The following is a 25216-nucleotide window of genomic DNA, read 5'->3' on the forward strand; positions in this document are numbered from 1 at the left end:
CTGTTCTTCAGAAAAATCCGTAAGGACCCACAAATTCTTTGGTTTTCCAGCATCTCTTGCGTATTAGAACCTTTTCCAACAATGACTGTATGATTTTAAGATGCATATTTTCACCCTGAGGACAATTTAGGTACTTACATGCCATTGTCATTTAAAATATTTAAATTTCTTATGAATAATTTCATAATTACATGTGGTCAATTGTATCAAAGACTTTTTGTTCAAATTTAAATAATTACTCATGCAAACAAATTTGGGTAAAACAGTGCATTTTATTATTATGCTTATGTTATAGAAAGATTTGCTACTTGTTGTGACATGATTACAGTGATGTATAATATATTGCGTACTGAAGAATACATGATGTACACTGTGAGGACGGCAGTCTGGAGGCAGTGCTCAGCGGTCAGGTCCCCGGATGAAGGTTGAGCGTGAATATGGCGCAGAGAGCACGAGCAGCGAGCTTGTGAGGGTTTCTGTGCCTGATACGCGCATTTAGCCCGCTTAAGCTAACTTTACACACAAGAAACTTCACCGACCCTATGAAGTTTATTTAGTTATTTCTCAGCGGACACACTTCTCACTACAGGTAGGACGTCTTTAAAGCGATTTGTATTACAAACGTGAGTTGTTTGTATGCCAGCGCAGGTTGTTTTTGTGTCAGCCTGTAGTTTCGGTGAGTTTGTTCGTCGTGCTAATTTAGCTAATTCTTCACAGCTAGCCGAGTAGCTTAGGCTACTCACTGTCAAAACATTATTTTTTGTCATAAAAGATAGTAACTAGAAAGTTACTCTGTTTTTAATGTCATTTAAGTGTTTCTGTGTTTTCAGGTTTAGAAGGGAATGATTTACCGTAGTCCCCCATATTAATGTACCATTATTCCAGCCTCTTTTTTTCACTCAAGACTCGGATCAATAGATAGATTTGCGAGGTGCTCCTGAATTGCTATCTGGAAAGGCAGAAATGATTCATTATATCAAGAGTTAGCGCCTAAAACTACTTAAAAGTTTGGCCGAAGTGTTCGTGCGTTACTGGTGGAGTTAATGGAGCAGCCAGTCACATAATACACCAAATAAGTAACACAAATGACTCAAATGAATAAGAATCGTTGTTCTGTTCGAGCTTGATAATTCCTCAAAATGTGGGAGCGATTTTTAACGGGACTGATAAGAATTTGTGATGCTGATACTATCCATACAGTAAGTAAGTTGTTTTTGTTCGTTTAACATAATCTCATAAAATCAGCCAACGTTTTTTCTCTGTATTTTAGTCGTGTAATGTTTAGTATCGATAGATCTGGGTCGGCAGTATATGGTTGCACCTGTAGTATCGATTCTGGCTGATTGAGTGTATGTATGTGGTATGATGTGAGAGTCATAGTTTACATCATTTAACAGCGTAGCTTCCTCTTCTAAGTGGTGTAAAGCAATTGTTTAATCATTCATTAACATATTCAGGGTAGGTCATCTTGTTTGACCTAAACTAAAGCATGACCGTCTTGAAAAAATGCAAGTGTTTTAGGTTTTGTATCATATTTGATACATCAGGCTTATATGGTAAGATATAGTGAGAATATGAATCTCGTACTCAAGTTGGGGGGGGGGGGGGGGAAAATGAGAACAATATGCAATTTGGTGCAGTTGCTGATATTCGTATGGCCAAAAAGTAAGATGACATTCCTATAGCTTGTCAGGTAAATCAATGAGATTGTTATAACAGTATAGCAAGTAACTTTAATAAAATGCATGGAAATATCCGTTGTCACTCTATATCCTCCAATAATTTGTCTTGGTAAGATGATGTTTAAAGGTTTAGCTTTATGATCAGAACGCTGTAGTTTTTATTGTGTTGGCAAAACATATAATACAATGATGATTGAGAGATGACGTTCCTCAAAAGCCTAATGTATCATATTTGATACTCGCATTTTAACATGATTTTTTCTGCTAAATGATGTATGGATTGGATAAAGTAAACCAGAGTTGCTTCAGTTCAGTAAGTGTTCATCTTGAAATATAACTAACAATATAAAAGTTTGTGTACTTTATAAATATCATTAAAGATTACACCGCGAAAAGATGTAGAAAAAGATTCTAAAAAGGTGACAATTATCCTAAAAGGCCTTTTACATGCTAAAATTGATCAACTATTAGACAACAGAAGGCATGTAGTAGATAGTGTACAACCGGTTTTTAAGCAAAAGTTTTGATCATGCTGATAATTTAGAGGCCTAGAATGGTAAATTAAGATTTATAGGATTAATTGTGCTCTTTCCTGACTGACTAATGGTTGAGACTAACTTCTAGCATATGTCACTTTTAGTTTATCCGTGATTGTGTGTGCAGCATGAAATAGTGGAATGCTGCCTTTATCTTTGTGTTGATTAACTACTATAAAGAGTGATAAGACATTCTCATAAGTTACTCAATAGTAGAGCTGGGTATCGATTCAGATGTTTCGATTCGATTTCGATTCGCAAGCTCTCGATTCGACTCGATTCTGGATTTTTAAAATTACATTCAGTGAATATAGTTTTAATACAAATGCTATTGATATTTCAAAAAAATTAACAGTAAAACATCAGTTTACAAATGGTGTACATGCCTGTATTTTAAACCTATTATTTTGTTTGTATAGGGTCCTTTTTTAATCAATAATAGGGCCCTATAAAATGTTCTTAATTTTTCTGGTAATCAGATGAAGGCATAAAACATGAATTTAATTTATCCTAATCAAATGAAAATTAAACCCTTTTATTTTTTGGCAAACAAAGTGCTGCACAACAGAGGTTTACTGTTAAAATTAAAAAGAAAACAGATGTGATGTGTTAAACTAAACTTTTATTTTGATGGGTTGCCGTGAAGAACTTGCAGCTGCTGTGTATGTGATATGACGGTAGATTTCTCAAATGAAACAGTAAAATGCTAATGAAGTGACTCTCAGAGCAGCTGGAGATGACATTCGTGTTCATATCGTCATATAGTGAAACGACAGAAGCTGAAAACACCGCAAGCGTCATCCGCGCTTTAGTATGCGTGTAGTAAACAAAAAAAGTGCGCAGCACCATCCACCATTCATTCATTGCGGAAATCATGGCGCCTTATGCGTGATATCAAATGCTTCCGCAGATTTATAGTATTACTATAGCATTTCACCTGAGCATTGAGAATCATGTGTATGGCCTTGATAAGCACTGAATGAATGACAGGATTTCTGTTGTAACATCGCGCAAGGTAAATAAGGGTGACATCTAGTGGAGAAGACTAATGATAAGATTCACGTTAATCAGATCTTGTTTTAAATGTGTGCTGAAATAAATACTGGAAAAGATCGATTTGCGGCTTTTGAGAATCGATATCGAATCGACGTCATTTAAAAAAACGATTAATCAGAAAAACTGTTTTTTTATGCCCGTCCCTACTCAATAGGTGATGGAGTTGTCATTTAGTATGGTACCTTTCTCGTACCTTTCCTCGTTGGTTGTAGTTTCACTTTCTTTGTGCCTGTACTTTCAGCAGCTGTGGGTTTGTCAGGATATGTGTGCTTCGAGGAGGTGTGATGGGAGATTCAGACAGGGGTGCAGTCTGTACCGGGCACTCCAAACATTCCTTAAATATTTCAGTGCTGGACAGGGTCACTCATAATGTGCAATCTCCCATGCTCCTGCTTACTTAAGCCAAGCGTTTGACTTTGTCTTTCAAAGGCAGTGTTTAAATGTCACTATTAATTCAGTTTTCGAGCAAATGTGGTATTAAATGTTATATTTATTTGGTATATTTGCAGTTTTAAACTTCATTTTGCCCATTGTGTTGCTTCTGAATGACATTGACTTGAATCTTTTTTTACGAAAAACGGCTGTATGAGATTTTGCCGTCTTTGTTTTCTTCGTCTAGAGCTCTATGAATTTCAGGTCTGTTCCATGGAAATTGCTGGACGACATTGCCCTGTCACTAGAGATTGAAGAATATTGTTGCCCCCCCCCCCCCCCCTACTTTTCAATAAACAATATGCAGATTTTTTTTCTGTTTATGCTATTGCAGTATTACAATTTTTTTTTTTTTTTGGAGAAAAAGTTTATGCACACCAAGGATGAAAGTATAACTTTTTTTCTTAAAAAATATCACTAAAAAGCTTTTCATTAAAGTATCAGGAAGCAACTAATAAAACACATCAGTTCCTAAAGCTTTTCTCACTTTGTTTGAGCTTTTATGCTGATTCTTTGTTTAGCTGTTGTTTCATAAGACAGTGTGTTGTTGTGATAAGGGGTCAGTTTTGCACTTGTAGGAGAGCAACAATATTTTCAAATGTTTTAAAACTAGTGTCTTTGATGTGTTTAGTGCTGCTTTGGTTTGTAAACCAGGGACAAGATGATCAAGGATACTGTAACTGAGACTGTCGGTTATTGTTGAAGCCTCAATGCAAGTTGTTCAGTAGTGCATTACCTAATTGCCCATCAGCTGCCTGCAAAGTGATGCCACTGTTAAACTTGCCTGTGTGTTTGGTGAGTCCCTGTACTGAACACTGTACTGTTGTCCTTGGTGAGGTGATGTGTAATCCATTCCATCAGAAAGCCCTCTATCAAACTTGGACCTGCAGTCAAGTGCACATAAAGACTTTGTGTATGTAGCACATGCAAAGCATTGTGGGATGTTGTCACATTGGAGATAGGCTGCAGCTTTTTATTGTTGCACAATGAGTGAATAACAAATAATGGTTGTTGGCCAACAAGAAAAGTGCTGTTGTTTTTTGTTGCATTATGTATGCATTACCTGGAATATTCAAAAGAAGACTGTGTGTTGCTTTTTATGAATGGGCTGAAACATAAAAAGAGCCATGTCTATTCAAAGTGAGAACTGTTACCTTCTCTGAGACCTAGGGATGCTCCGATCGATCGGCCAGAGATCGGTATCGGCCGATAATCACATTTCATGACTCGATAGGTACTCACTATTTGTCCAATCTCACAAACTGATCGCAATTTGATGACGTCAATGCCTGACCACGTACATGATGCGTGGGGACATAAATGATTTGACGCCACAGTCATGTCATCGCCGGTGTGGAAATGTTATGACGTTTCAAGAAACTATGAAAAATTAGCTATTTGTCATGTATGTTTTGCATGATGATGAATGGATGGTTAATTTTTAACAGCAGATTCAGTGACGTTAGAGCTGATCTGCGCCTCACTGCACAAGTCTGCGGCGCGTTACGTCTCCACGGGAACCGGAGCTGATCGCGGCCGCTCTAATCAGTGCTTGTGTTTATGCAGCCGCGGCATGTTTCTCTCTTTTGTGAGTTGGCACAGCATGGAGGATGGAACAAATCCTCGTCTGAGCTGTATCGCTGATCATGGGCTGCTTTTAAATGAACATTTATTTATAAAACAAAATATCTTCTTTGGCCATATTAGCCTACTTAATTGCATAATAGCATTAACACAGGCTTTACTCCTTTCAAACTTTATCTGGAATGTCACCATTTCTGTCACTGCCACTTCCCGATCAGGCGAACAAACACACACACACACACGTGAAATCGTCTGCCTCATGAAAAAAATGTAGTTAATATTTGCATAATTTATGATTTATTTTATCCACCCGCGACAAACCCGCAAATAATCAGAATGCATTTTAAAGTGGGAGAAACGGAGGTTTCCCCGGTAACGGCTGTATACAAAGCAGCACTGAGCTCACAAACTCTGCTTTATCAGGCAATATAACATGAAAGATTAAATTAAAATGACATCGAAAATTTTCTAAAGATGGTCTTCTTTCAGAAATACAGTGATATAAAAACACCCGCTCCTCGTTTTGATTTTTGTACGTGCTCATGTTTATTCAACAAAGCCTTTTGGAAAATCGGGTCAGTTTTGATATTGTGGCGAGCGCCATAAATAAATGTATGGGAAACACATCCCACAGCACAACACCTGAGCCCAACTTCAGTCTACTCATCACCTTAACTTTAACTGCGTTTGTAGCCGGTGACATTGCCAGACTGATAAACAAACACTGACCGGAAGTTAACTTCGGGCTGGGCAAGGCACGTGTGCCCGATGAAACCGTCTATATAAAGCTTGAAGCATCAGTATCGGTATCGGTATCGACTGATCACCATGACAAGAAATCGGTACTCGGTATAGGCTGCAAAAATCCTGATCGGAGCATCCCTACTGAGACCACTATTATGTGGCTGCAAAATTTGATTGCCTTTGTTCAGAGACCAATCTTAATTTTATTGGGGAAACTTTGTCGGAAAGAAGCAAAATTGCATTCATTTTCTCCTCTTGTTTTAATCACAGCATTTCAGTGGACAGAAACAGCAGGCTCTGTAAACACTGGGTTGGTCTGATAAGAAGACCTCTAATGACAGAGTTACTAGTTCCAAGGTCAAGCTGTATTTGCAGTGCTCTCTACTGGGCTTGTAAAAAAACAAACACTGCATGCCTGTTTCTGCTAAGCTAGCTTTATCCTACAAGTACAAACATTTACAAAAAACATCAATCTACTTGAATTGTTCCCCAAAGTCTTTAGGCTGTTTTGAGAAGTCAGTATTTCTGCTTATTAAAAGCCAATCCGCAGAGACTGTCTTCCTGGCCAGGGCCCATCTCAGCAGTGTTGACCACAGAGACATCTTTATCACTGTTCACCAGTGCATAATGGTATGTGGCTGGAATGCCAGACTCAACCAGGAAGTGTTTCGCTGTTCGAGTTCAACTGCTTTACACTTCTTAATGTCATACACAAAGCCTGATTGTTTAGTTTTTTTTAGCAGTCTTTTGTGAATACTTCAAACCTTTTGTGGGCTGATGCCACCGATGGTCATAGAACAGGAAGTGTTCATGGGAAGGTGATTCAGTTACACTGATTGTATGAGAAGACAGAGACTTACAAATAAAGAATTGCATTTGTCTTTCTGTATGTGTGTAAAGCAGCTGTATAGCTGTAGATCTCAGCTAGAGCACCTGTTCCTGTCACTCATGGTTCATCCTCACCTGTTCCAAATAAACAATCTCACAGGTGCAAGTTAACAGCCTAAGTTTTACTCTTCCTGTCTACCGTGCAAAATTAAGCTGTTTGAAATAACTTCCTTTTTCCTTATTGAGTGTAGACCATTTATATTTTGCCAACTCAGCATAATGCCAAATATCTTTAAGCGCAGAAAGTGAAATTTAAATGGATAGAGATAAATTATATTTTATCGTCATTTTAGCTGACTGTGGAAAGGAGCAATGTCTTTTGAAAATTTAGTTTTGCCATCACAGGAATATATTCATGCAGAAAATGTTAATTTTAAATTGTAAAAACTATTTCACAATATTAATGTTGATATTATTTGTTTTAATTTTTTTTGTAGTTGCAATTCTCTGATTAATGGTTATTAAAACATTATGAATGCATATTTTAAACAACAGCCAGAACGAAGAATTAACATTTTGTGATACCACCCATGCAACCACAAAGCTGACAATATATGCATGTTACAAAGTAAGGTTATTACTAATAATAACTCTATTGGTGCAATGTAATCAGTCATTTAATATTCAAACATCAGTGTCTGAATTTGCTCGCTCATTTTTGTTCGCTCCTCCCTATCAGCGTTCAGTTACTGATCTATCATCGTCGTGTCCTTGAAAGGCTCCTCATCGCCAGGTTGCTCTTGGCAACTGGTACACAGTAAGTTGCTACAGCATAAGTAAGCAATGTCATATTTGACATTACTCCTTTAGCACAGTTCTTTGTGGTAATACTTGTCAAATATGAGTTATGACTGCTCATCACCGTGTTGTAAGTATTTCCTTTGCACTGCTTGTGCAGTCTTTTTTCCCCTAGTTAATGTATATCTGCTTCCGGAAACTAGTTTGCAGTTCCAGTTCTGCAACTTTTGTTTGAGTACTTCACTCGCTCTGAATGTTTTCATTACCCTCAGTGTTGGAAATCAGCACTTCATAAAACATTCACACCATTTCCAAGACTCCTGAAGCTGTGACCTTGTGCCCAAGTTGACATCTTTACAAAAGATCAGGTTACACTTCAAATGCTTCCACACTTTAGAAAAATGCCTCTTGCTGTTACATCGTCCCAGGAAGCAGCTGAGTTTTCCCAGGCTCAGCCTGTCAAGTGTGGGAAGGGGGTTTCGGCCCACACATATCAGAGTCCAGTATTTGGCTTCTGGGAGTGTCTCTGATACACATGGAGAGAATGGGCAGGGCAAAAGCAGAGAAAAGGGAAAGTATGGAAAACTGGACAGCTTTTTGTACTGCATAAAGAGACAGAAAGGTGAAAGAGCTGACATTTAAAATCCAGCAGCTGCCTTTATCTGTCTTCCATGTTTTGTGAATGAACAATGTTAATTGGGATCTAAAGTTTTCACTCAACAATAAGACTTGGGATGTGAATTTGATAATTGCTGTTTCTTTGTCTGTGCTTGTGAGGTGTGAAACCATCATGTAATTCAATGCTAATATTAATCTAAAATGTCACTTCAAACAGTGGTGTCATTAGTTACTTATACTCTGATTTATTTGACAGATTTTTAGTACCCATTTCTTTCTATGTACACATTTTTTAGACATTTTTCAAAAATATATATTTCTCTCACCTAAATGTTTGATCATGCACTGCATTTTTGTTTTTACAATCATGCAATTGTTGCACTATAGCTTGCACACAGCGCAAGCCTGATTTTGTGAGCTGTATGTGAGGCGGCCTTTTACACCAGGTTCACACATACTCCGTTTGCAGTGTGCATGCAGTCCATGTGTGGTACTCAAGCGGTGCAGCAGGTGCTCACTGTGCTTGCACACAGGAGTCTGCAACTGATCCGTGGCTGTTTACTACAAACACAACATTTATCCATTATTTTGATCTCAAATCCAAACATTGTTACTGAAAATGCTTTTTCAGCATTGTGATTCTTTTTTTCTTTTTTTTTACACAGTGCAGTAGCTAATACAATCTTTCATAGACGTGTTTAAATGCAATAAATATAAGAAACACGTTATTCAATGCTTTTTACTTTTGCATTTACTTCTAGATTGATATGTTAAATTGCTCAAGCAAGTGGCAAAACATTTAAACTACTTTTCTAACACCGTGTCTACACTGGACGCGACAAAGCGACCGTTGAAAATCATTTGAAATTTGTGTCAATACGTCATAAATGGAACGCAGTAGCAGTTTTCTGTCGGGGATTTGTCGTGTCGCACTGCGCCGCATCCAGTGTAGACAGCATCACTGATTATAATGAGTTCTATAGTATTTTGTCACGCCGCTCGCATCCGGTTTTACACCAGGTTCACACATACTCCGTTTGCAGTGTGCATGCAGTCCATGTGTGGTACTCAAGCGGTGCAGCAGGTGCTCACTGTGCTTGCACACAGGAGTCTGCAACTGATCCGTGGCTGTTTACTACAAACACAACATTTATCCATTATTTTGATCTCAAATCCAAACATTGTTACTGAAAATGCTTTTTCAGCATTGTGATTCTTTTTTTCTTTTTTTTTACACAGTGCAGTAGCTAATACAATCTTTCATAGACGTGTTTAAATGCAATAAATATAAGAAACACGTTATTCAATGCTTTTTACTTTTGCATTTACTTCTAGATTGATATGTTAAATTGCTCAAGCAAGTGGCAAAACATTTAAACTACTTTTCTAACACCGTGTCTACACTGGACGCGACAAAGCGACCGTTGAAAATCATTTGAAATTTGTGTCAATACGTCATAAATGGAACGCAGTAGCAGTTTTCTGTCGGGGATTTGTCGTGTCGCACTGCGCCGCATCCAGTGTAGACAGCATCACTGATTATAATGAGTTCTATAGTATTTTGTCACGCCGCTCGCATCCGGTGTAGACACAGTATTACATTATCACAAACATTCTAAATTAAAATTTACCATTGACAGAAACGGTCAGTTCTACTGCCTTTTTTGCATTTAAATCTTTTACAAGCAGTCTTGCGGTTCATAAAGAATTTTGTTTTCCTACGTCCATGAGTGCCGTCTATTATTGCCTTGTTTATCGAAAAGTGCTCTTTTCCTTTAAACCTAGCCAAAAAGCCTATGTTGACTGTGAAACACAGTAGACTTTAATATGCATTTATGGTGTAATTACTACATTTTCATGTCAATCCATGTTCATATTTACCACAAACAATGTGCTGTCACTTTAATTCAGCGCTTGCAGCGGAAACTATCTCTGCACTGCTGCAGACGCACCGCTACTGGAACGCACTGCCGGACTGCAACCGTGTGCAGTGTGAACGCTTTAATCCGTTAACATGAGCGCGGAAAAAATACACACCGCATACACACTGCAAATGGAGTAAGGTGAACCTGGTGTCGTGTGTGCGCTGCAAGTGTGCATGAGCGCTCAGTCTTCAGGAGAGCGCGCGAGCGCTGAATGGTTTAAACACTGGCAAGAATTAAAAAGAAATGCAATTTATAAACTTTAGTGACGACGCGACACTGTCTCGATCGTGCAAGTGACAATTCCTGTGTTAAATGTGCAGCATGCAGCTCGCTTATAGTGCAGACGCGATGTGATTTGAAGCCATTTGCGCATTTTGAGAGAAAGAGAGAGTGCGCGCTGTGATTCACTCACACTGTTTGTGAAATTGTCTCGCAGAAAGTTTTCAAATGAGCTACTTTATCAGTTATTTCATGAAGAAACATGAACTGTACCTCACCTTCAGCAGGTGCGCCATCAGCTTGAGATCGTTTTTTTGAGATTGGCCTTTATAGAGACCGCCGATCAATCATCCCAAAGCGATTATCGGCCGATAGTGATCGGTAGCCAATCAATCGGAGCAGCCCTATTAAAATGTATGATGTTTGTACAATGTAAAATGTAATTTATTCCTGTGATGGCAAAGCTGCATTTTCTGCAGCCATTACGCCAGTCAGTAATAATATTTGTCTTTTCCTGTTTCTAGGTCTGATGCTTTGCTGCAGCCATGTTCAGCAAGAAGAAAAAGCAACGGATTCAGATCTCAGCCCCCTCCAACTTTGAGCATCGTGTCCACACTGATTTTGACGAGCAGGAGCAGAAGTTTGTGGGGCTTCCACGCCAATGGCAAAGCCTCATTGAGGACACGGCCAAGAGGCCCAAACCTTTCATCGACGCCACAGTCATCACTACTGTAGAGCCACGCAAGGTCAGAGGAAGGGAGTCGGCATGTGTGTTTGGTCTAGGTCTTTAGCTTTTGTATGTTACTGTTGGTGAGTTATAGCAGCAAGTTTTAGATTTACTGTGAGAGATTGTTGATGTTTACAAGTAGGGTTGGGAAATGAGAAGTGGTTCCATTTATATAAAAAAAAAAAAAAAAACTCATTACTTGTTTGCATTGCCCAGGCAATTGTACGGGGTCGTAAGATCGGTGACGATGGCTCCCTCACGTGGCTTTTGGATGAGTTTGAGACCATGTCGGTGATCCGCTCAAACTCCCTACGGAGAGGCAGTCCACCACCGCAACCACGCAGAGACTCCGCATCATCGGGAGGGGGCCATGAGAACGGAGAGCACTCCCAATATAGACACCCTGATCGATATGGAGACAGCAAAGAGAGGTGCACAGATGACATCTCTTATTCCATCAAAATTTTTGGTTTCCAAAGACTACAATGGCAATATTGACAGTGAGACTTTTTTATGTATGTAGGGAGAAACCACGTCAGGAGCACCCAGGTGCTGATCCCAGACAGTCTCAGCGCCCAGCCCGGTCATCCAGAGAGGACAGCCGACCTCAGCAGCCTCGCGGTCAGGAGCCCAGCAGACACAAAGAGCCTGACTGGTCAGCAGGGCCAGCCGCACCACCCCAGCACCGCGAACAAGACAGAGACAGAAAGCCACGTGATTATCATGATCAGGTGGTGAGACGAGAGGGGGCCAACGAGAAGAGGCCCAAATCTAGCTACACCGGGAGGGACAGCAGCCCACAATCACCCCGTGAAAAGAGACCACTATCTGGGCCAAATATTCGCACCCCTAACCTACCTGTTACAGAGGGAGTGATAAAGACCGCACAGCAGACCAGCCGACCTTTCAACACGTACCCACGATCCGAAAGTGACTCTGGGAGGAGTCCCAGTGTTCAGGTACACAGAAATCAAACGAATTATACTACCTTGTTTCTACAATATGAATTTCTTTTTTTAAATGTGTATAATAGGGCTGGGCTGCAAAGTGTTGTACATTTATTATATAATAATTTAATTGTATTTTTATGTAATAAAATACAATTTTTATTATAAACAAATGTACATTTGTATAAAAATTACACTGGTCATTATATATAATATATATGAAATATATAAGATTTTTTTAAGGGGACATAACTCACTCAGTTTTTGCCAATCTCATGTTAATCTTGAGTACCTATAGAGTAGTATTGCATCCTTCATATCTCAGAGTCTTTAGTTTTATCAGATTTATAAAAGACTGATACAGCTTTACGCTTCTCTCCAAAAACAGTTCAGCTCCTGGAGGTGTGCTGTGGGCGGAGAGTCACAAGCACACAAAGCTTTTGCGTAGCAATCATCTGCAAGGTGTGACATTGACATAAATAAAACAGGAACAAAAAGTTTATTAACTTAAATTATTTAATTTGTTTCTAAAACATTCTTCACCGAAATGCCGGGAAGAAACAAACACACTTGCACAACTCCCCTGGAAAAGCAAGCTGCATTCACTGTTCCCTTAACACGCTGGGTTCTTTGGGAAGATGAACAAGGTTATCTTTCCCTCACAACCAAAAACACACTTCTTTGGTGACATTAGGTGTGTTCAACTTGACGCAGCGCTGCACAGACCGATCAGTGTATGACATCAAACTACTGCAAGAGTGATTCGAAAGCATAAGGAGCCGTCTGCTTTCTATAGAGATCTCCCATGGAGATCCATTAATTTTTCTGGATTTGGCTAACTGCTCTTGTTAATGCAATGTGGAACAAACATGATCACACAAACGTGCACACACAGACACGCACACATACCTGGTCTTCATTAATTATAAATATATTCTAAATATATTCTTATTTATGTTTATGCAGGATTTAAAACCAGGAAAACCTCTTGAGCCTTCCCACCACAACGGCCCCTCTACTGGGGCAGTCCGGGGTGGAAACAGCAGCGGTAAAAGTGGTTCTCAGGGGCAGCACAGAGCAGAGCCCCAGCATCACGCCTCCCACCCAGCCTTAGGCCCCGAGCCCCCTCACAGCCAGCAGATACCCCCGATACCAAAACCGTCAGGCCCGGCTGCACCGCCACAGCAGACGCGTTCACCTCAGAGGGAGCCGCAGCGGGTCTCCCACGAGCAGTTCCGTGCTGCCCTGCAGATGGTGGTTGACCCTGGAGACCCACGCACATACCTGGACCACTACATCAAGATCGGTGAAGGTTCCACCGGCATTGTTTGTATTGCTACAGTGAAGACCACAGGCAAGCTGGTGGCTGTAAAGAAGATGGATCTGCGAAAACAGCAGCGACGAGAATTGCTGTTTAACGAGGTGGGCGCAATCCACAGGAGATTACAGTGTTATAATTGGTTGTTCAGAAAGGTGTTTGTGTGTGATATGTAGCACATGGGAGCTTAAGGCTGAAATTCCAAGCAGCGACAGAAAAGCAAAAATGCTTCTTCAGTGAAACGCTGTTTATAGATTACATGAAGGAATTGTGTGAAAATTATAACTGCTGGTTGATTTTCCTCCCACAAAATCATTCCTTTTCCACTTAATGAGATTTTTAAATAGAAACCTTCTGCTGGCTTTGTTTCTTGTTTCTAAGGTGGTGATCATGCGGGACTATCATCATGAGAACGTGGTGGAGATGTACAACAGTTACTTAGTAGGGGATGAACTCTGGGTTGTCATGGAGTTCCTTGAGGGTGGAGCTTTGACTGACATAGTCACACATACCAGGCAAGTATTTCTTAGAAGTCCAATCACTAATTGTTTTTTCAGTTTTGTTCTTAATCACATGTACTTTCAGATTCTCTTTAAAATAATATATTGTATTAGGTTTTGCTTCTTTTTTAAATCTATTTTTTTTTTGTCTGCACATTTCTTTGATTTTCTTTTTTGTTTTATATCCACATAAAAAAATTTAAAAAAGTATTTTTAGCACACGTAACAAGCCACTAAAATGAAAATATGATCAACCATAAGTCCACACATCTCTAGGAATTAGTGCTGTTCAAAATGAATGCTTTAACGCAGATGATTAATTTTTTCAGTTTAACGCTGAAAACTAGTTTTTTTACTAACAGCTGTCCTGTCAGCCGTTATACTGTGCTCTTCAGTTGCACGCACAAATGCGGCGGTGCGGGCTGTAGCCTGTATCATTTCATATTAAAGCGCGAAAGAAACGAGCATGCAATGTCATAGATATGTCGTCAGTTAAGTCATGAAGTTACCAAAAAGGTGATTAAAGCTGGCTTAAAATTGTGCATGTAAGTATTTTTTATATATGAGTCACATTTAAGAACATGTCTCTGAAATGCAGTGGTTTTCAAAACTGTCCTGGAGCAGCCCAGAACTGTCTCCCTCATCTAACACAACCGATTCAACTCGTCAGCTCATTAGTAGAGACTTTAAGACCTGAAGTGGGTCAGAAAAGGTAAAGAGTTTTGAGAAAATACAATGCATATCAGATCCGCATCATGTTCAGCAGCGGCAGCTCTTAAAGTAACAGCAGACAAAAAAATCTAATAACCCAGCTGCTGTGATGTCTGTTAATCAAAGAATAAAAGAAAAAAAGAGGAAATCAATAACTTGTAGCTTTAAGGATTCATCTATATTTAGTTTAGAATTTAGTGTTTGATAACTTGTTCAATTTCTGTGTATTTAATTTCTTACTTGTTGAAGAGCACAAGTGACTATGATGTTTATTGTAATGGGTTTATGTGAAGATTGTTTTAAGTTCACTTAAATTAAAAGTTATTTTTTAAAGTGTAATAGATGTTAAAATTGATAGCTCTCAATTACACTGTAATGTTGAATGGCTAGTCAATGGTTAAATATTAGGGAAAAAAACTGCTTTCTAGAGACATCAGTAGTGTTGGTATCAGTAATACTCGCCTTCAGTCATAACAAAGATGCCATTAAACAAATATTAAAAATGTACTGTCTTTATATTGTTTCTGCATTAATTTGAAGATTGAATGTGAAATTATTGCAATATGAAAATATATTTAAAAACTTGAATGTTAGGTGGGATTAATCGTGATTCAATTCAAACAAAATGTGCGATTAATTGACAGCACTACTAGGAATTACATAATTCTGTTGTCTTCGTGACAGAAAAAAAATGCATTTACTAATAAAAATATAAAAATATACATATTGTAATTAAAATATGAAATACATTTGTTTAAAGCCCATTCACCTGTTACTGAGCAATAGTGCAGTGCCACTAGGTGGCAGGATATCACAGCAGTCCAGTTTGGTATGTCATTCAGTCTGTATGATCATTTTATCAGCCTATAAAGATTTCATTCAATGTTTAACATTTCCTTTATTCTATTTGTCTTTTTTTCAGGATGAATGAGGAGCAGATTGCCACCGTTTGTCTGTCTGTTCTGAAAGCTCTCTCGGTCCTTCACTCCCAGGGAGTCATTCATAGAGACATTAAGAGTGATTCTATTCTTCTCACCCATGATGGCAGGGTAAGTCCCTCACTGCTCTTAAAGGAAAAATCTACTTCAATTACGTCAGATGATAATTAGTTCTTTGGTCCTACTCTATGCAGAGCTGAAGCTTTACAAGTCATGTTTTGACTTGTCTTATGAGCTCAGAAAACTGCCCTACTTGCTGCCATTGTGTTGTTGTTTTCTGAGAACCTCAGTGTTGATGTTTAAACAGGTTTTTGGCAGCCCTGTTCTTTTGTGTTCTCAGACCTGCATGTTCACTTGTGTGAGAAGATGATCTAAATGTCAAGTCAGCAGTGTACTAAAGCAGAATTAAATTATTGACCAAGTGCTGAAATCTCAAGAACATAATCATTTACTCGAATACTTCTCTTAAGAAAACTCAAACCTTGTATACCCCGGTTTAAAAAAGAAACTAAATATTTACATACATATTAGTAGTGTTTTTTTTTTTTTTTGTAGCCACATGCTTCACAGTGCATTTACAGAAATATAACCTTGTAATTTCCTGCCATGATACCAAACCCATATCTTTTTTTTTTTTGATGGTGCTGAAATAGGCAGTGGTTTGTTAGAAGGGGTCTGTACTTCATCGTGTGTGTGGTTGAAATAGGTGGAAGTTCTTTCAGCCGCCCTCCGCTGTTTCTCGGCAGGGGCTGATTGTCTGTGTATGTGTGTTTGACCTTACATGTTTCATTTCCTCTTGGATGTTTCTGACACTACTTCTCAAGCAATATCCCAGAGGTGCATAATTTCTTGCGTAGTCAAAGTATTGCACAAGCTTTCAGTGAAAATTCGACAAGCAGGCCTTTTTTCACTTTCACATGTTTTTTGCAGTATAATTTCATGTAACCGTGAATGTTTTAGAGCACATGAAGAGAATTAAAATATTAACCAGCAGATGATTATTCACACATTTATAAATGTCGTGTTTTAATATTTCTATCTGCTTTAAGGATGTCAAATGTACTGGTTCTTTGATACCAAAATTATAAATTATAATGAAATTAAAATGAAAAGTTCTGACTCAGTTTAATAATGATCTGATGGCTGCTTTCAAAGTCTTGCATGTGTACTTGTGCACGTGATCCGCAGAGAGCACTTGCACTACCAGTGATCTTGCTGTGCATGAGAACGATTGCGTGCTTCTCTCAATTAAAATGCCATCTTAGTGAATTATTTATGGTTTGTCTTTTACTATGGTCTATTAATCTCACCAGTGTAGAAAAACACCAGCAGTTTATTATTACACTTAAGAGGAATAATGACCTGTGAATGCATAATAATGCAATCCCAACCGATGAAAAAAGAAGGCTAAATAAAAGTCTTGATTGGTTTTGGCAACTAATATAACTTTTCTCTTTTGGTGTTATCTCTGTTGTCATTTGCAGGTGAAGCTGTCCGACTTTGGGTTTTGTGCCCAGGTCTCTAAAGAGGTGCAGCGCAGGAAGTCTCTTGTAGGAACACCCTATTGGATGGCCCCAGAGCTCATCTCAAGACTCCCATATGGACCAGAGGCAAGTCACATCCCCTGTACTACATATGTTGCATCAGAGTCCTAAACCTACACCCGCTAATATCTGATGCAATGGGTGGAGTATAATTTACAATAGCCAAGACTATTACTTGACTCCATTCGATACCTCTGATTACTTTCAAACAATCCTGTGCTTATTTGTGTTCATTCTCTGTATTCTGAAGACAGTAAAAATGTACAATGCGTTCTATTCACACATGTTTCTGTTGAGCTTATGAACACTAAAAAATCGTTTTAGCTTACCTGATTTAGTAGATTTAATGCGGGTGCGGTCTTAATGTCAAACGGGTCGGGTACGGAATAATATTATTAGTGCTGCTGTCAAATAATGGGTCGGGTGTTCTGTTAAGTACTGCGGGCACGGGGCGGGTGGGGGTTTACCAAACAGGACCCGTGCAGGACTCTGTGTTGCATTACTGCTGACAGCACTGCAACTCACGCAATTAAAACTGTTTCTACAGGTGGATATTTGGTCACTTGGCATTATGGTCATTGAAATGGTGGATGGAGAGCCGCCATACTTCAATGAGCCTCCGCTCAAGGCCATGAAGATGATCCGAGATAATTTGCCACCCAAGCTCAAAAACCTCCACAAAGTAAATCCATGTCCTCTTGCTTAACCATCTGGGCAAATACATATTCAATTCAATTCAATTCAATGTTTAAACCAGTGTGAACTGACCAGATTAAGCATGTTTGGCACTGCAGCTTACAATGTTGTTCTGTATCCATAGGTTTCGCCACTTCTCAAGGGATTCTTGGACCGGATGCTTGTGCGAGATCCTGCCCAGAGGGCCACAGCTCAAGAGCTGCTAAAGCATCCCTTCCTGGGTAAAGCGGGCCCTCCCTCTTGCATTGTTCCCCTCATGAGACAAAACCGCATGAGATGAGAAGAGAAATCTGGGTGGGATCTGTCAGACCCTCTGAGTTCAAAGCAAAAACCCAGATGCAAAGATGGAGTCTGTTCTCTGCACAGTTTAAACATCTGAAATGATTGTACAGGTCAAGACTTTTAGGAGAAAAGACCACTGATGCTACAGACATTAAGAGGTTTTTTTTAGCCAGATATTTTTACCACTGTTTTTATTACACTATAAAATACACCACATTTGGTGACATGAAATAGACATGATTAGATCCTTCACAGTGTTCTGCTGGAAGAGGTTTCCCTTTCCGACTAATTCAGAAACACGAGAACATGTTCTCTCAGTGGTTTTATCCTTTACCTCTAAGACTGTGCTTTTGGTGAACCAAATTAAGGAGGTTTAGACATTATGAAAATGAACCACTTGGAGATTCTAATCTGCCCTCAATGCAAAGCAACAATTTGATGGATTTGTTCCAAACAAGCTTCCCCCCCCCCCCTTCTTTTGCACCATGACCACACTACTCAGTCCATTTTTAACAGGAAAACAACTACTGAAGAAAACCTTTTAAAAAAGAAAATATGAAACTTTCGGCTCCTGTTACAACACTAAGCAATGGTAAACACTGGAGGTGTTTTTTTTGTTTTTTTCAGACCATTTTTAATTTTGATTTAATGTACAGAGTTATATTGGTTTTGTTTTTATATTGCGTTTTGAGTGACAGTGTGTTGTTTTAAACTGTTCTGAGATTGCGCTGCACTCCAATATGAAACTTCCTCCTTTGATTCATTGTTCCACTTTATGTAATAAAGGGGGGAAGGGTTGGGTGTGTAGGGTTTTTTTTCTCTTTCAAAACTTTCACCACGGCACCGTGCCACATTAGCTGAGGAGATTGAGTTGTTTTCAATGTAGGGCAGTGTGTTCCTTTCATGTGCACCCAAATCCTCCAGCTAAGTAGCTTACATCTTTGAAGTATCGTGACCTTTCATTGTGGATGGTTTTGCCGGAGAGATGTTGAACTATACAAATGTATAGCTGAGCTTGATATATGCTCTATTTTATGAGAGCTCGTTCAATGGAAGTGGACCATATAGGTATAGATCCCACACACTAAAATATAGGCCAGAATGCATTTGTACTCGTGTAATTGGCCATTTACACTACAGAGTTTTGTTATAAGAGCACCATGACATGTTTGAGGATTAAGAGAAGAGTAGTAGAACAACCAAAGGCAGTTTGAAATTGTGAATGTTTATAATACTAATTAGTCCAAGTACACTACACCACATCACTTTAAAGGAATTGTTCATCGTTCTACGAATATTTTGTCATTTATTCACCCTCATGACATGTATAACTTCCTTTCTTCAGTGTATTTTCCATAAAAAAAAAACAAGCAGTTTTTTTCAAACGAGTCATATAGGGTTGACACGGTATGAGGGTGAGTAAATGATGACAATTTTCTTTTTTGGGGTGAACTGTCCTGTATCTATCTTCAGTCACAAAGATCCAGGACCAAAGTGGATGGGAACGATGACAAAAAACAAACATTGAAAGGCTGTTTAAAAATGGTTCAGATTTGTTGTAGTGACTCCACATGAATACTAGCTAATCATTTGAGAATGTGAATGCAGGTTTGTGAGAAGATGAGGTCGCATTTACATTCAGTAATTCACAAATTGAGGAAGAACTGTAGAGATTAATCCTAGACTATATGGAGTTTTTCTAAAAATCGTTTCTTTTGCCGAGGGCCTAAACTGTAACACAGCAACTCTAATTGTAGATGTGAAGGTATGAGAAAATTAATGACAGTTATTGACAGACGTAATTAATATAAAAACACTACTAGAATGTTTGGTTTTTTTCCCACCAGTAAAAGTTTTTAATGGTATTTCTTTACATACTGGAATTGCGTTACTTTTTCAGAAGGTGAAACATAACGAAACGATGACAATCAGACATTGGAGCAAAGTATGTACATGCATTTAAATGTATATTCAGAGATGAATAATGAAACTGAGAGAATAGCGTTTATAGGCTCACGTTTATCTGAAATATTGTAGGGATTGTAGATAGTTGTTTAAGATCCTCAGTGCACTGAAGCAACAGGTTAGCAATCCTACAAACAAGGAAAAACCGCCTTAATGCGTCTTTAATGCAGAACTGAAAATGAACACATTCTGTTTAGGCAATGAATGTTCCACAGTGTGCTACTTGATTTGTGACCAGCCACACTTCTTTTATTATAATTTTTTTCTTTTGATACGTCTGCAAATGTTTGATGACTTGACTGTTTAGAAAGAGGATACCTCCTATGACCACAAGCCTTATGTGATTGGATGTATGAATGGATATTGCTGTACAGTGAGCAAAATGGCATAATGCATGACTTTCTCAAAAGACTGATCCAGTGAAATGACTTCTCTATTTTCTGAATTACAGTCCCAGGGCTGATCAGAGAATGATCTCTTATGTGGTAAGGGAATGATCTGGAATTTAAAAAAAAATTTTTTTTTTAACGTCTCCAGTTTTGTTCCTCGGTGCTCACGATCAGTACTGCAAATGCTCTCTAGAAGGGTACATTGTATTATAATATGGCTTTCATTTTTTTTTCTCACTTAGTGAGTCTCAATCTTAGATAGTTTTAATGCAGTGACAAACGGATCGCTCATATTCTGCTGTTGACTTATTATAAGCCTGATGGGTTTCTAAATAATCTTGCACTATTTTTTAAGTTTGTCATCATAATTTCCTTTTTCATCATGTAGATAGTTTTAAAGGAACTTGTTTTAAAGGTGGAATAGAAGCATGAACTTTGTGCTCACTGCTGGCGTTCTGACATCATCCTGATGTTCCCCCATGTCTGACAGCCTCGCTTTGGACTAATCATCTTCAACATCTATTTGAAACCGCTACTGACAGGCCTGTTTTTTTGTGAAGTGTAAAATGGTTCATAATTGTTCATACTAGTTCTGTTTTGTTTTTTTTCCCTTTTATTTCTAAGTATTGTCATTTTGGTGGACAACTGATGTCAGAGTTCCCTCTATAATATGTGAATTTTTACTGGTGGTAAAATTAACTTTTCTTTTTTTCTTTTTAAAATACAGTTTTTAAACATGATCTTTCGGCTCCTTCATTTCACTCTTTAAGCCAGATGTGGTAGTATGATTTTGCTCTCGAGATGAACAGAACTGTTTCATACTAGCACAGGATGTGTCATAATTTTTCTTGGTGATGTGTGATAATTACTTAGGTGGTGTGAACTGGGAAAGTACTTTCAGTGAACTCAGATGCATTTTGTTCGATTACAAATAATGTTTAATAATTTCATAATATTTGATCATTTAAAAACTACAAGCAGAAGCTGCTTGTTCATATTTTATTACATTAGAAATCTATTGTAATTTAAATAAAATATCAATACAGACTAGCTAGAGAGAGAGAGAGAGAGAGATAAGGCTGTACACCCCTGCTTTACAACATTAGATGTGCAGATGATGCCCAGAAATGCAGTCTAGTTAGGCTGCTCATAAGCTTTTGAGACACAGCCAGCGTCAGTGCATATTTTCGCTCACAGGCGATGCATCCACCCTGTATTTGATCTCTTCTGTTTTGTTTCTGTTTTCTGCCTCTTCCTCAGATTTTAAGCCAAATGGGGAAGCGGGTGCGCTTTAGGTGTGGTCGTAAAAATATTTGTATAAATAATAACACCACAGTACTGCTTTTCCACAAATTGCTTTCGGTTTCCAGAACATGATGACCAATGTGGGCGGTCCGTTCTCGTCGCTGTGGGCGGGACTGTCGTGATCGACCAATCAGAGCTCGAGCAGCGCACGATAGCTCAGCTGTGCGGTGAGTCATCTGACAGCTGCTCTGGAATAGATGCACTTGTTGAATCGTGTCCCATTCAGTCGAGGGGCACAGGTTGTGTGCTAAGTCATCTGAAATCTTTGACGGCTCCCTCGTGAATGAAAACACACTAAAGAACCGACTGGACTAGATCGATTTTATAACCTCACATCACCGCGAGCTGCATTGCCAGGTGAGTTTCGTTTTGGATCAGACTTTAACATACAATACGATGCAACAATAGAGCTTTTGTGCACCTGTCTTCCTTTTCGCAAACCTACAGCAAGCGTGTGAATAGTGCTATTGAAGCACACATGGGTTTTGTACAGTGTTATAGAGAACAGCAGTGTAGATGAATGGCTTGGTTAGCAGAGCAGAAGACTCAAAGATCAGTTCTCTTTTATCGTATGTGTCAGTGATGTTTCCCATCATACCCATAACTAGCTGTTTAAATGCCAGTTAAAAGAAAAATGCGTTTTAATATAGCACAGCACGTTCACATTTCAACTCCATTCTTTGCTTTACTCTACTGTCACTACTGTGTACACTTTAAACATATTTTCCAAAATGTAAACGAAGATTATTGGAGTGTTTTAAAAGAAAATACCATTTCAGTTTTTCTACTTAAAAATGTCATGTTTAATTCAGTCAATTTGTTATTTGTGTGTAAAATTGACCAGCAATTTCTGAGTGAAAATTGTTTTACCCCAATTTGTGTCTGTTTGCAGATCAAAATAATTGTGTCACTACATTATATAAACAAATATAATGGTGTAGTGAAAATCGTGTAGAGATGAATTGATATTTTTGTGACCGATAATGATTTTTTTTGTTCCATAACCAATATGCCATATACAGAGGCTTTTTAAAATAGTTTTATTTCTGATTTTAACAGTAGAATAAGTCAAATAAATTAATTCATTAAAATAAATAAATAACATTCATGCTGTTCTTTTTTCTGCAAAGCTAAATTTAGCTTTATTTTTTCTTTGCATTTCGTTTATTTAGTTGCTTTGCATTTATTGCGTTTATTGATTGCTCCAATACTGATGATCTGAGAATCGATCAAACTGATTATTGTTCTAGTTTGTGGTCCATAGGATCACAGTCATGACTGTAGAACATAATATACCTACACAATATTCTCCCTATGCACAGTATATATAATGCACAATACAACTTGCAGTATGCAGTTCACATAATCGTTGTGCAAAATGCACTTACTGCTGACACTCACATCAGTGTTCCACAGTTTAATAATGTATTTAGTAAAGGAGGTGGCAGCAAGCCACCCACGTTGTGGTCTGTTTTGTGCCAAGCTTATGTGTGCAAATGTCAGGCTGCCAAGAAGGGACAATCCCGCATGTTACAGAGATGACTATACCATTGCAGAAATCAAAGCAAGCATTCAGTGTTCATGGTTCTGGAGTTGTTTTGTGTGCATCTTGCTCCACTTTGTGGCAAAACTGCCAGTCATTTTTAGACCACTATCGACTGACACCCTGACATTTAATGCCACCTTTGGTATGGGAAATTGCACTTTGGGTTGTGCAGGTTGTGCTATTCTTGGGTCATATGCTGGGTGTGGTGTGTGCCAGCTGTAGCAAAGCCAGCTGTAGATGCATCCCTTCTCGTTGTGTGCGACCACGCCAACATGTGGTTAATGGTTTCAAACATCCTGTTAGTCACTCATGTAATGCACTTAAAAATGCATCTCTGAATGATGCTTGCAATGCAGTAGATGCAAGACTCAGACCTGTGCATCTGTTCAGTAATGGAAACTGCTGATACGTGAATAGCTGCAGCTTCCTGAGCTCTGTCTTTGTGTTTGTGCGTTGTGTCAGCAGGACAGGTGTTTTGATGTCTGCACAGCGATTGTCTCTCTGGCCATGTGTGCGTACTGCCCTGAGCTGCGGGGTTCTCTTGCTGGCTGCTCTGCCAGACTTCACCACAGGTATGACGATTTCCTTTCAGCAACCTACATCTTCCTCTTCCAGATAACCAGCCACTAGTAAAGACTGTCAAATGATCAGTTTTGCAATAATCACTTATGAAACTTTGTATAGGCACTTGTGGGCCAATCAGTCTTGTGCGATCTATTAATCTATTCAAAAATAACACTCTTACAGTGAGCATGTTTTTAATTTCTGAATTAAAATGAATTTAGTTATTTTGGGGGGTCAAAATGTCAGGGTGATACAACTTTCTTGATCATAATGAAGAAAAAAAATCATGAAATAAATGAAATTATTGAAAAGAAAATCATGACTTTTTATTAATTATTAATAGTCATACTAATATTATTATATCTATTCATAATTATTATAACAATTAATATCATGTAATATATAATAATTGTTTTATTAATTGTGTAATTGGTTTGTCAAAAAAATGTTTAATTAGACAAATAGTTTAACAAAATTGCTCCACTATTTTATTTGCAGAATGTCTGCCACCAAAAGTCGTGTAGTGCAACATGAATACAATGAGTACATGTAGGGGCTCGATTTGACTTTATCATTTGACCTTTCTTATTTCAAGGCAAGAATTGCTCCCACCCGATTGTACCAGAACATGGAGGTTTCCGCTGTGAACCCTCTCCCTGTCGCGGTTTCCCTCAAAAGAGCATCATTCGCTTTTTCTGCGAGCCTGGCTACACTCTACCCAAAAGCCACCATAGGTCAAAGTGTGAGCATGGGAAATGGCAACCCAAAGTGCCCGTCTGCATGCCCCGACCAGGTAAGAGAAAAGCAGAAATGTTTATGCACTTGAAAACTTGACGCAACCACTGCAATTCAGCCATTTACCGTCTTTTGAAGCAAGAGACTGGAAGCAGCATATGCAGATTTTCCATCTTGCATCAGTTGTCCATTAGATCTGTATTCTGAGTAGGGCTGGACGATATGGGCAAAATTTATATCACAATATATTTCTTAATTTCGGTCGATACGATATAATTCCGATATCGATATGAACACTATTTAAAAAAGCCTTGTAAAAACTGCCAAGAACGCCCACAACAGATGTCTGTGCATACAAACTTATGAAAAATGAATTTGCCAAGTCTATGACACCTCATATAAAACCATGTAATCCTTTAGAGAGAAAAAACAGCACAAATAAATTAATGTTCACCTTTTAATACTATTTAAAATAGCTCTTTTCTATTTGGAAATATTTAAAAATGCAATTTATTCCTGTGATTTCAAAGCTATATTTTTAGCATTATTACTCCAGTCACATGATCCTTCAGAAATCATTCTAATATTCTGATTTGCTGCTCAAAAAACATTTATTATTATGATGTT

General features: G+C 38.5%; 2 protein-coding genes across 3 annotated transcripts in view; both read left to right on the forward strand.

The window, feature by feature from the left end:
* Positions 1-385: 385 nt before the first annotated feature.
* Positions 386-19595, forward strand: LOC107592622 (serine/threonine-protein kinase PAK 4-like). 2 transcript variants are annotated; one of them, XM_016282160.1, is made up of 10 exons: positions 386-589; positions 10947-11168; positions 11366-11580; positions 11673-12108; positions 13063-13518; positions 13796-13929; positions 15548-15674; positions 17048-17173; positions 17655-17789; positions 17928-19595. In XM_016282160.1, the coding sequence occupies exons 2-10, from the start codon at positions 10968-10970 to the stop codon at positions 18081-18083; spliced, it is 1986 nt and encodes a 661-aa protein (XP_016137646.1). In that variant the 5' UTR covers positions 386-589; positions 10947-10967; the 3' UTR covers positions 18084-19595. The 2 variants fall into 2 exon arrangements, with proteins under 2 accessions (XP_016137646.1, XP_016137647.1); XM_016282161.1 differs by lacking the exon at positions 386-589 and having other exon boundaries at positions 11153-11232.
* Positions 19596-21916: 2321 nt separating this feature from the next.
* The window catches only part of LOC107592625 (sushi domain-containing protein 6-like), an 8506-nt gene continuing 5206 nt past the window's right edge, over positions 21917-25216 (forward strand). The window contains exons 1-3 of the mRNA XM_016282162.1: positions 21917-22101; positions 23756-23862; positions 24450-24647. Coding sequence (XP_016137648.1) covers positions 23769-23862; positions 24450-24647 — 292 coding nt within the window. The 5' untranslated portion in view covers positions 21917-22101; positions 23756-23768. The remainder of the gene's footprint in view (positions 22102-23755; positions 23863-24449; positions 24648-25216) is intronic.

The sequence above is a fragment of the Sinocyclocheilus grahami genome, unplaced genomic scaffold, assembly GCF_001515645.1.
Source record: "Sinocyclocheilus grahami isolate Dianchi unplaced genomic scaffold, SAMN03320097.WGS_v1.1 scaffold155.1, whole genome shotgun sequence".
NCBI classification, from domain to species: domain Eukaryota; kingdom Metazoa; phylum Chordata; class Actinopteri; order Cypriniformes; family Cyprinidae; genus Sinocyclocheilus; species Sinocyclocheilus grahami.